The sequence below is a fragment of the Mus pahari genome, chromosome 18, assembly GCF_900095145.1.
Source record: "Mus pahari chromosome 18, PAHARI_EIJ_v1.1, whole genome shotgun sequence".
NCBI classification, from domain to species: Eukaryota; Metazoa; Chordata; class Mammalia; order Rodentia; family Muridae; genus Mus; species Mus pahari.
This window is the reverse complement of record NC_034607.1, coordinates 52,825,012-52,834,580: the sequence shown is the minus strand read 5'-3', so window position 1 is coordinate 52,834,580 and position 9,569 is coordinate 52,825,012. Positions and strand designations below refer to the sequence as shown.

The 9,569-nt window shown below is 42.5% G+C and overlaps 1 protein-coding gene across 3 annotated transcripts in view; it reads right to left on the bottom strand.

Annotated features, from left to right (window-relative positions):
• Window positions 1–2,526: 2,526 nt before the first annotated feature.
• Window positions 2,527–9,569, bottom strand: part of Socs5 (suppressor of cytokine signaling 5) — a 29,881-nt gene continuing 22,838 nt past the window's right edge. Inside the window, exons 2-3 of one of the 3 annotated variants that reach the window (XM_029531320.1) lie at window positions 5,724–5,831; window positions 2,527–5,548 (exon numbers count right to left, since the gene is read on the bottom strand). In XM_029531320.1, coding sequence (XP_029387180.1) covers window positions 3,926–5,536 — 1,611 coding nt within the window. In that variant the 5' untranslated portion in view covers window positions 5,537–5,548; window positions 5,724–5,831 and the 3' untranslated portion in view covers window positions 2,527–3,925. The remainder of the gene's footprint in view (window positions 5,549–5,723; window positions 5,832–9,569) is intronic. The other 2 variants (XM_029531321.1, XM_021217845.2) reach the window with 2 other exon arrangements.

Here is a 9,569-nt window from a genome sequence, read left to right as displayed (position 1 = left end):
GAACTCAAGAGATCTGCCTGTCTCTGCATCCCAAGTGCTGGGACTAAAGGCGTGTGCCACCAGCGGCCAGTCTGAAGGCTTTTTAAAATTTTGGTGTTTCCCCATTGCTCAAGGTTATCACTCCCCTGAGAACCTGTAAACACCAACACTCTCAGCACACTCTGCCTCCTCTCAGTTTCTGAGACTGTGTGTGTGTGTGTGTGTGTGTGTGTGTGTGTGTGTGACTGTGTGTGTGTGTGTGTGTGTGTGTGTGTGGTTACTGTCTTACCTGCCTAGCTCCAGAAGACAGGCTTTCATCTTGTACTCTGATGTCTATCCATGACAGTGAACAACGATGAACACATGACTTAAGTATTCCCAGGCATGAAAACAAACACCTCATGCAGACCTTGTAAAGGCAAGCTTTCTGCCCTGCCCACAATCACCAACTGTCTTCTGAAAGATCTCACTTGGGACTCCTGGGACAATCACTTAAGATTCTATGTGCCATGGCAGCTGAAACAAGAAATGGGAGCAAACCCAAGGCTCTCACATGGGCAGCATCTCTGACCCTCTCCCCATCACCATTTCTCTTTGGAAACATTCTCTTCTCTCCTGAGCCTGTGACTGAAGATTAGGATTCTCACTCTCAGGCTTACCTCTACCAAAAAGGCATTTATGCATTTATGTGTTTGTTTATTTTGCTACAAAAATTAGATGTAGAGCCAACCTTGATAAAGAACACCACCAGGTTAGTGACAGCACCAGGGAGCGAAGCACCTTTGGGGTGAGAATGGATAGTAACTAGATCAAAATGTCAGGCAAGTTCATCAGCTTTGAGTTTTGTCAAAATGAAGCCTGGAATTTAAGTATCAGCTTTTATGGTCCCAGCCATTATAAATCTTATAAAAATGTCCAAGGATAGCTGAATATAGATTGCTTTGTAGAGAATGGTGATTTGGGCTCAATATTTTATCTAAGAATACAAATTTGATTTTGACTATATTATAGTTGTATTTGAAGCAACTTTTTTTTTTTTTTTTAAAATTTCAACTCAGAAAATAAAATGCTGATAAATTCCCTCTGTAAAAAGACAACAGTGCCAGGGCCAAACTTTAGGGGCACATAACAAGATCAGAATGGCACAATGATCCTCAGTATCTATGGGATAAATGACATTAAGCCAAGTGGAAATATCATTGTTTAAAATATTATTACCGTATGTGTATAAGTGCACATAAGTGCACATTATAGTGACTATAAATATGTATGCGGCATATGTGAACAATGTGAAGGACACGGGGAGGGGTGACAGGGTGGGCGAGGAGGGAGATAGAAAGGAATGAGGACAGGAAGCGCAGCACCCCTTCGTGTAATTATGGCCCTGTGGCTTACACTCACATACGGCAACTGCTAAAGAACTCCTTGGTTTGGAATAAAATGTGCCACTCCCAAAACATAAAAACACCAATTTAGTCAAATGGCTACAATGGGATTCAGGAAAATACACAGTGAAAAAAAGACTTCGGTGCACGTCCATGCAGGGGATTTTTTTTTTTTTTTAAATGTAAGCTACTAATTTTAACAAAAAAGTTAACTCCAAAGTTGCATATTTATATTGTTCACAAACTGAAACATAAGTGCCTTTAGCACAGTGGACACATGCTTACATAAACTCAATAGTTACACTTAAAACAATTTGCATATTACACAGGAAAAGTTCTGAAATACATAAAAGCATTAATATTTTCTATAAAACTATAGTGAGAACATCAATTTGCTACAAGCATATAAAAACATCAAGGCTCTCTCCGAGTGTCAAGTTCTCTTCACAGCATCGCCTGATCACGGTCTTCCTCCAGTTCTCAGCATGGACTTAGCTTTCCTCAAGAGGTTCCTTTTCCAGGTACACTGTAAGCTCAAGAAACAGACCCAACAATTATGCAATATAATTACGTCATAACAACTTAATTGCACATTATGCTTTGAAAGTAGGTTTGGATGAAGTTCTCAAACACTTTGGTATATGTTCCTCAGGGACATCTACTACAAATAACAGAGAGATCTAAGTTCCTTCCATCCCCATTCTGCATTGAAATGAACAAGTCTTTGGTTAAAGGTCCACATTTCAGGCATTTATCTTCATTTAAAATGGTCCCCAAACCACTAAGTGGAGCTGTCTCGTCCTGGTGCACAGACTCCGTGTCACCTGTTTCTGGTGCGGCTGGATGTTCTAACGCTCATCTGCTAACGATACCGCTGCTTTCAGCCTCTCCCTACTGCGCAGAGAAATCACCAGGTTCTCACTTCTCTGGGTCCTGCTGTAAACTATATGCTAATTTGCAGTGACTACCGACACTGATTCACAAAACGTGATTAGGGTTAAAAAGCTAGAGAGCATTCAACTTAGATTTAGCTTATTCTGACAGGTCAGTATTAGGTTGTAGGTGAATCCGCATTAACTACAATAAGTTGTCAATGCTTATTTAAAAACCCCAAACCATTCCACATACAAGAGAAATTGTGGCAAATGTATAAAACAGCAGATATACAAGAACACCAAACATACTTTATTAGCACGGAGGAGCAGCCAGAACAAGGCACAGCAAGCAGAAACATACGTTTAGCAGTTAAAAGGTTACTGTTGCATACAAATGTAGCATTTCTTTCTGGAAGCCCTGGCAATAGCCATGGGGCAGAAAGCAACCTCTTGCAGCAGCTGGCATGAGGCCAAGGAGCACCGGCAGCAGTTACAGAGCACGGCAACACCCGGCAGCAGTTACAGAGCACAGCAACACACAGGAATGGATTTGGCTACTGTAGTGCAAATGGCTAGGACAGAACCGAGAACACAGTCCAACACAAGAAGCAACACTAGAACTCGACAATACGTCCCAAGCATTCACTCAAGTTGTATTACATACTATCCTAAGTGACAAAAGGTGCCAAGTAAAGTTATTTACAGGCAGCATGGGTGTACAGTACCTTTTAAATCTGCAATTTAGACTTCAGGTTTTCTGTTAAGAATTAACTGCACTAAAATTTTATAATATAAATTGTACTTAAGTAATTCGGCTATGAGCTTACAACAAAGAGATAAATACTGCCATCCAAATGATTATAGTTTAACACAACTTGGCATCGTCAACCAGTGGAGTTACTACTATCTGATGTGTCTGGGCATCTCCTAGTCTCGTTTTCCTCTGGGTTCACATAGTCAAGGGCACAGGAAAGGATCCCAACTTTGATGAGACAATGTGTAGACAGCACATGTCAACTTAGAGAAAAAAATCCCACCGGAAGCTCCGACTGCGCGCTCTGAGGTCACTGTGCTCATCCCAAATGCGCACGGGGGCATTTACACAACTCCACCACTGACCTGGGAGTCTCAAGTTTTAAGAACTATCTTAGAAAAACCTGGTTTATTTTAGAGCCTCCTTCTTTGAGGAGAAAAGGAGACTGACTACAAGCCACATTGACACTGCACAATGCCCTGTGGCCAGAAAAATTGCATTTGTTTTTCTCTAAAAGGAAGGTAGTCTTTTATTTACTTGTTTTGGACTTTCAAAGCTTGATTTATAGTAACTACAAACATCACTACTTTTTCTGAAGGTTATAGAAAAATTCTTAGAAAAAATAATTTCAAACATTAGTCACACTATTGAAATACCCATCCAATATTAATAATTTGTTCTTCAGTAAGAAATAGAATTCTCCATAGCAAATGCCCCAGAGTTGCCTCCCTCAGTTGTCACAGCCCACTGAACACCTGCAAGCCATCTTGCCGTCCCTAGGCACCTTTGTCTGAGGAACAGCAGATCCCATGGGACAGAGGCTAATGACTAAGCTCCCATGCTGGGTGGGAAATCCTAGCAGCTGACTCTGCCTCCTATGGGTGCTGTCTGATACACGGGAGAGCAGACGTAGTGCCCTTTGGGGACAGGAGTTACTTTGCCTTGACTGGCTCTCGTTCTAACCAGCGAACCCTAACTTTTTGTTTATAATGATACTCTTTTAAAAAATCCTGTAACATTGACGGTAGAGGGAGCCCATCAATCCCATCATACGTAGTGCACCTGCAGATCACTGCGCGGCAGATATACTGCAGGCTGAAAGGAAAAGTCCTATTCAGGGATATCGTAAGCAACGGTTCAAAAAACATGCAAGAGCTGGGGTCTTTATAGTGTTCGAGAAGCCCCGTGACAGTGGAGGAGTGAAACACGCAGGGGTCATGGGCATCGAAGCTGAAGTTGTGGTTCCACTGCTCTATCCGGGCGTGCAGAGACCTGTTGTAGCGGCGGAAGCTCACAGAGAAGAGGTAGTCCTCCTGCGCAGAGTCCCTGAGCAAGAACGTGCCTTCCGGTTTCCCTTCTAGAAGGGCTTCTGCTTCGTATCGGTCCATCACGCCCCAGTAACAGGGATTCCCTGTGATCTGAAGCAAATCTGGCACAAGGCAGTGTATGTAATCGATCTGCGTATGAACTTTCCAAGCTCCCTGTCTGCTAATGTGCGCGTGGCTGTCCCCGGACACCTGGCGCTGCTTCTGCCTCCGTGACTGCAGACATAGGGTGGTGGAATCCTCTTCTGAGTCACAATTCGTTTGTGGAATTACAGAACCATCTCCACTTATTTCTGTCATCCCGGGAGCTAACTTTGGTCCCAGCTTATACAATGGATTAACCTGTGCAGTAGCTTCAAAGGTGTGTATTTGTGCATTGGGAGGGGGATCCACCCCTTCTTCGATACTAAGCCGCCTTCTCTCGCGAAGCCTATCTTCTTCATCTTCTGTAGACACCAGTGATGGATCAAATGTATCAAAAAATGTTGAGTGTGGGCTCACAGGGGCGGTATGCTGTTTAATCAAATGCCACTTTTGTGCCAAATCCGAGCCAGCAGGGAAAGGACATTTCTCCAGCATTAATTCAGAAAGATGTATTTTTCTTTTATTGGAAAAGAGTGGTTTTGACTGCTTGCTGTAAGTTCTCATGGGAAAACACAAACCCACCGTGTCCTGGAGCCTCTGCCTCAGAGAGCGGCTCCCGACGGTGCGGCTAGAAACACTGTCCATGTCCTGCATGGAGCTGACTCCATAGCGCCGCTCTCGCCTCTGAAGGCCGCTTCGAGATCTACCAAACTTTTTCTCAGTATCCAATGAACTCTGGGTCTTTGTGGAACAGGAATGTTTCTTCTTTCCTCCCCACGGGGCATGTCGGGAATAGGAGTCTCTTCGTGCGAGCCTCGTTCCTGGGGTGGCACCCGAGTCACTGTCCTTCTCGATGCTTATTTCAACGACCTGAGGGATCTCTGCGGCACAGTTTTGGTTCCTCCTGGAAAAGGTCTTTGAAGGGCTCAGTCCCAGCTGTAAGGCAACATTTTCTCTTAAGGGACTGCTCTCTTGCTGGGGAGCTGCCTCTCCCAGACTGATGCTTTTCTCTTTGACAGACGGACATCTGTTGGGGTTCATCTCCACATTTTCATTACGGCTTCCTCCTTCATGGCTGAAGAGATTCTGGCATCTGTATTTTAAGTTGTTCCACATTTTCCCCACTTTATCCATTGATTAGAAGAGCTAAAGAAAAAAATAGAAAAAAAATTAACTAATCTGAGAGGCCCGTGCAGCTGGAAAATTGAGATCTTAGTTAACAAAAAGACTGAGTGGTACCAAGACATTGGAAGCAGAGTTAGTGTTGAGGGTTATGAAGTTAGTAGACACTAACTTTGCTGTGAGCCTCCTGCAGGCTTACCCACAGACTTCAGTGTTAAATCCTCTGAAACTACCTTTCGGATAGGTGCAGATTTCTTTTGCCGGTGTTGCCATTCAATCAAGAACATTGTTGATCCAGTAGCCTTTTCTATAAAAAAAAAAAAAAAAAATGGGCATGGAGAGGCCCGTGCACTTGTTTCCCTTTCTACTAGGAAAGGCACAGCTCAGTGGAGAACCGGCCTTACATGGGCCACACCTCAGCAGGGGCAGCAGTGAGCCTGGGTACCTCAGGCCCACTCACTTCCCATCTCCTTTCAGAGAGAACTGAATCAATGGAAAGGAGATAAGCCATCTCAAACTCCGCTTTCCGTTTTCCAGGCAATAATTGAACTTCATTATGATACCGTATTGTGCCTCCTTATTTCAAGCAACTAAATGATCTCAGACATTTAAAGGGGAAATCTATACTTTACTTCAAAAGTTGTAGGTTTGGTGAGCTGGCTCTGTGAATCAAGGTGCTTGCTGCCTACTCGGATGATGCGAGTTCGATCCTCCTTCCCACATAATGAAAGAACAGTCTTCAGAGTTGTCTTTTAATCTCTGTGTGTGCACACACGGGCACACGGACATATGCATACATACAGTGTAATCTAAAAGTTAATATTACTTATCAACCCCTTGATGTTCTGCATGTCACAGGTTTATCTCAGGTTTATCTTGTTAAAGCCCCATTTTTCATCCCTCCCCACTCCACAATGCATCAAAGTTTATCCTGATTCTGAAGAAGCAGTTTGAATAGGAAGGAAAAGGTGAGGAAAAAGACTATAATACTTTTGGCTTAAAGGCAAGGGTGTCCCTAAAGGGTTCATGTTGGAGGAGTAAGATTAGGAGCAATGCTAAGGGCCAAGGCACTTGATTAGCACAGCGCTAGGACACTGTAGCAATTAGCATAGGGCTGTGACACTTACAATTAGCACAGGGCTGTGACACTGTAGCAATTAGCATAGGGCTGTGACATTGTAGCAATTAGCAAAACAGAGGTACAAACTAGGCACTTGCTGTCTACACCCCAGCCCTGCTTAAGGTACTTCACAAAAAGCACCTAAGACTACAAACACACTATCCCACTTCAGTGATGAGCAAGCTGTTAGAAGAGCTGGGAAAACCTACTTAAACCTCAACTGTCAGGCCATCTAGCCATCTTACTAGCTTGTCTTTTCCAGAGTTAAAAGAACAATACAGAATATTCATTACTTAAAACTAATTAAGTATCTCCATGCCCATTTTTTATAGAAAAGGCTACTGGATCAACAATGTTCTTGATTGAATGGCAACACCGGCAAAAGAAATCTGCACCTATCCGAAAGGTAGTTTCAGAGGATTTAACACTGGAGTCTGTGGGTAAGCCTGCAGGAGGCTCACAGCAAAGTTAGTGTCTACTAACTTCATAACCCTCAACACTAACTCTGCTTCCAATGTCTTGGTACCACTCAGTCTTCTTGTTAACTAAGATCTCAGCTCTCTGCTCCTAAGTGTTAATCACAGATAACCCTGGCACGTTTCTGGTGACTCTGCTGTTTGGTAGGTGTACTTGGACTTCTAGTATTAGAGATTACTTGATGGCTTTGTAATATGAAGAGGATAGGTTCTGATTTGTTAGACGTAGCATGAATTTTCCTTTAACATTTCCTTCCACAAAACAATTAAAGTCCATTTTCCGGTTAAATTAATACTTACTGTTTTCACTATGGGCAAACAAATGTCATCTGGAGGTAGGTCATGCCTCTTTTCTCATACCAATGTTTCCTTCCCCTAGATAACTGTCGTCTCCTATTTGCTTGGGCTTCCTGGTATCTACTGAGCTTCCAACAGACCACCAACCCCCAGTGAAAAGCAGCAATGGGTGGCTGAGCAGCAGTGGGTGGCAGTGCTGTCCTGGATGTCCCTTTACGTTATTCCAGCAATGGAACTATTCTACTTCATTCTTGTGTTTTTTGTTTTTTTTTTTCCTCTCAGAAGAAAACCCTGAGTAGGAAATCATTTACCCTGGCAGGTCTGAGGTGTCACCCCACTATTCTATAGCTTCAAGTTCAGCTTCTGAAAACTGGCACTATATATATTTCATATATATATATATATATATATATATATATATATATATATATGCACTATGCTAACTTCTCGTGCTTATTTTCTGAAAATAAAATAACTGCACACCTTTCCTTAGTGTGGCAGGTTTGCATTCACTGTGCTGCCTTATCATGCCCACCATCCCTCCTCTTTCCTTTTCAATAGGATATACTGAAATATATTTCCTTTTATACTCTCTGACAGATTTGGTTTTAGTTTCCAACTTCTGCAGTAGAGGAGGGGCCAACCTGAACAAATCTGGCCTGTGACCAGTTTTTGTAAAGACTTGATCTAAGAATGGTTTAAAATTTTTAAAAATTTATTTCTATGTGTAGTGTGTGTGTGTACATATATGTCTTTATGTGTATACATGTGTGTGCCCATGAAGGCCAGAAGATGGTGTCTGATAGCCTAGAACTGGTGTTTGTAATGTGAGCCACTGTGTAGGTGCTAGGAATCAAACCTAGTTCCTCGGGAAGAAAGCCCAGTGGTTACTGAGCCAACTATCTCTCCAGCCCCCAGTTTTAAATTTTTAAAGAGATTTTTAAAAACCCCCAAACAGACTGGATATAGTATTAGATCTCTTTATTCCCAGCTCTCAGGAGGCAGAGGCAGACAGGTAGATCTCTGTGAGTTCAAAGCCAGTCAGGGTCTACATTGTGAGACCTTGTGGGGGGTTCGGGTGGACAGTCAAGACATGGACCAAAAGCCCCACAAACAACATGTCACAGAACCTATATGTAATATACAAAACCATTATCCACCCCACCCGTGTCCTTTTCAGAAAGTTGGCTGACCCCTAGGTGGACTCCAGGGGTCTCAAGGAGTCAGGTAACAGATGAGATAGTGCCCTCAACACAAAAGCTGTACTCAAGGAACTGCAGTGCTCAGCACTTGGCTGTGTCTGCAGCATTGTTTTCTTTTGCTCTCTAAAGGTAACTTCCCTTTCAAGAAAACTACATGAAAAAATAACGGTTTTACAGGATGACCAAGCCAAAACCCACACGTCTCATACAGTGTTCACAAGCTACAGGAACAATTAGGACATGCAGAATACATGTACCCTTGCCAGAGCACACAAGTATTGTTTGACAAACATTTTTCTGGGGAGACTCACAACACACACCTCCTAACAGCAGATAGGAAGCCCATGACAGAACAAAGTATAGGTGCCACCCAAGTCCAACCTGGTAAGCATGAGCATTGCGCGGTTACTCACAGAAGTATGAGTGGCGCTACAGCTAGCTCTGAGGGGAGATTTCCTCTATACGTTTTTTTGGTTTTTTTTTGTTTTGTTTTTTAATGTAGAAATGCTACTGGGGTGGGACTATAACAGTGGCAAACTTAAAAGTGCTAGTTGAGGCAAAAATAAAAAAAAAATGCATTCCAAATATCTTAATGTTACATTTGAGTTTCTGCTGCTAAATCTTTGGAGATGTACTTAGTTTAGAGCCGAGATCTTTTGGATCTACATTACAACTCTTTTACTTTGTGGTTTTATACAAAGTTACATAGGACTAAAGGAAAGCACTAAGTGTCAAATGTATCAGCTCCTAAAGGGAAAGTGGAGTCTATTCTAGTCTTTCACATTTCCACACATGCTTAACTTTATCAAAACAATATTCTAAATAGTTACTCTTTTCCTCAAAGAGTTATAATTTGAAATTGGTTTTATAATGTTCTGGTAAGTTAAATGGCATTTATTGAAAAATTGCATTTAATCCCAGCACTTAGGAGGCAGAGGCAGGCAGATTTC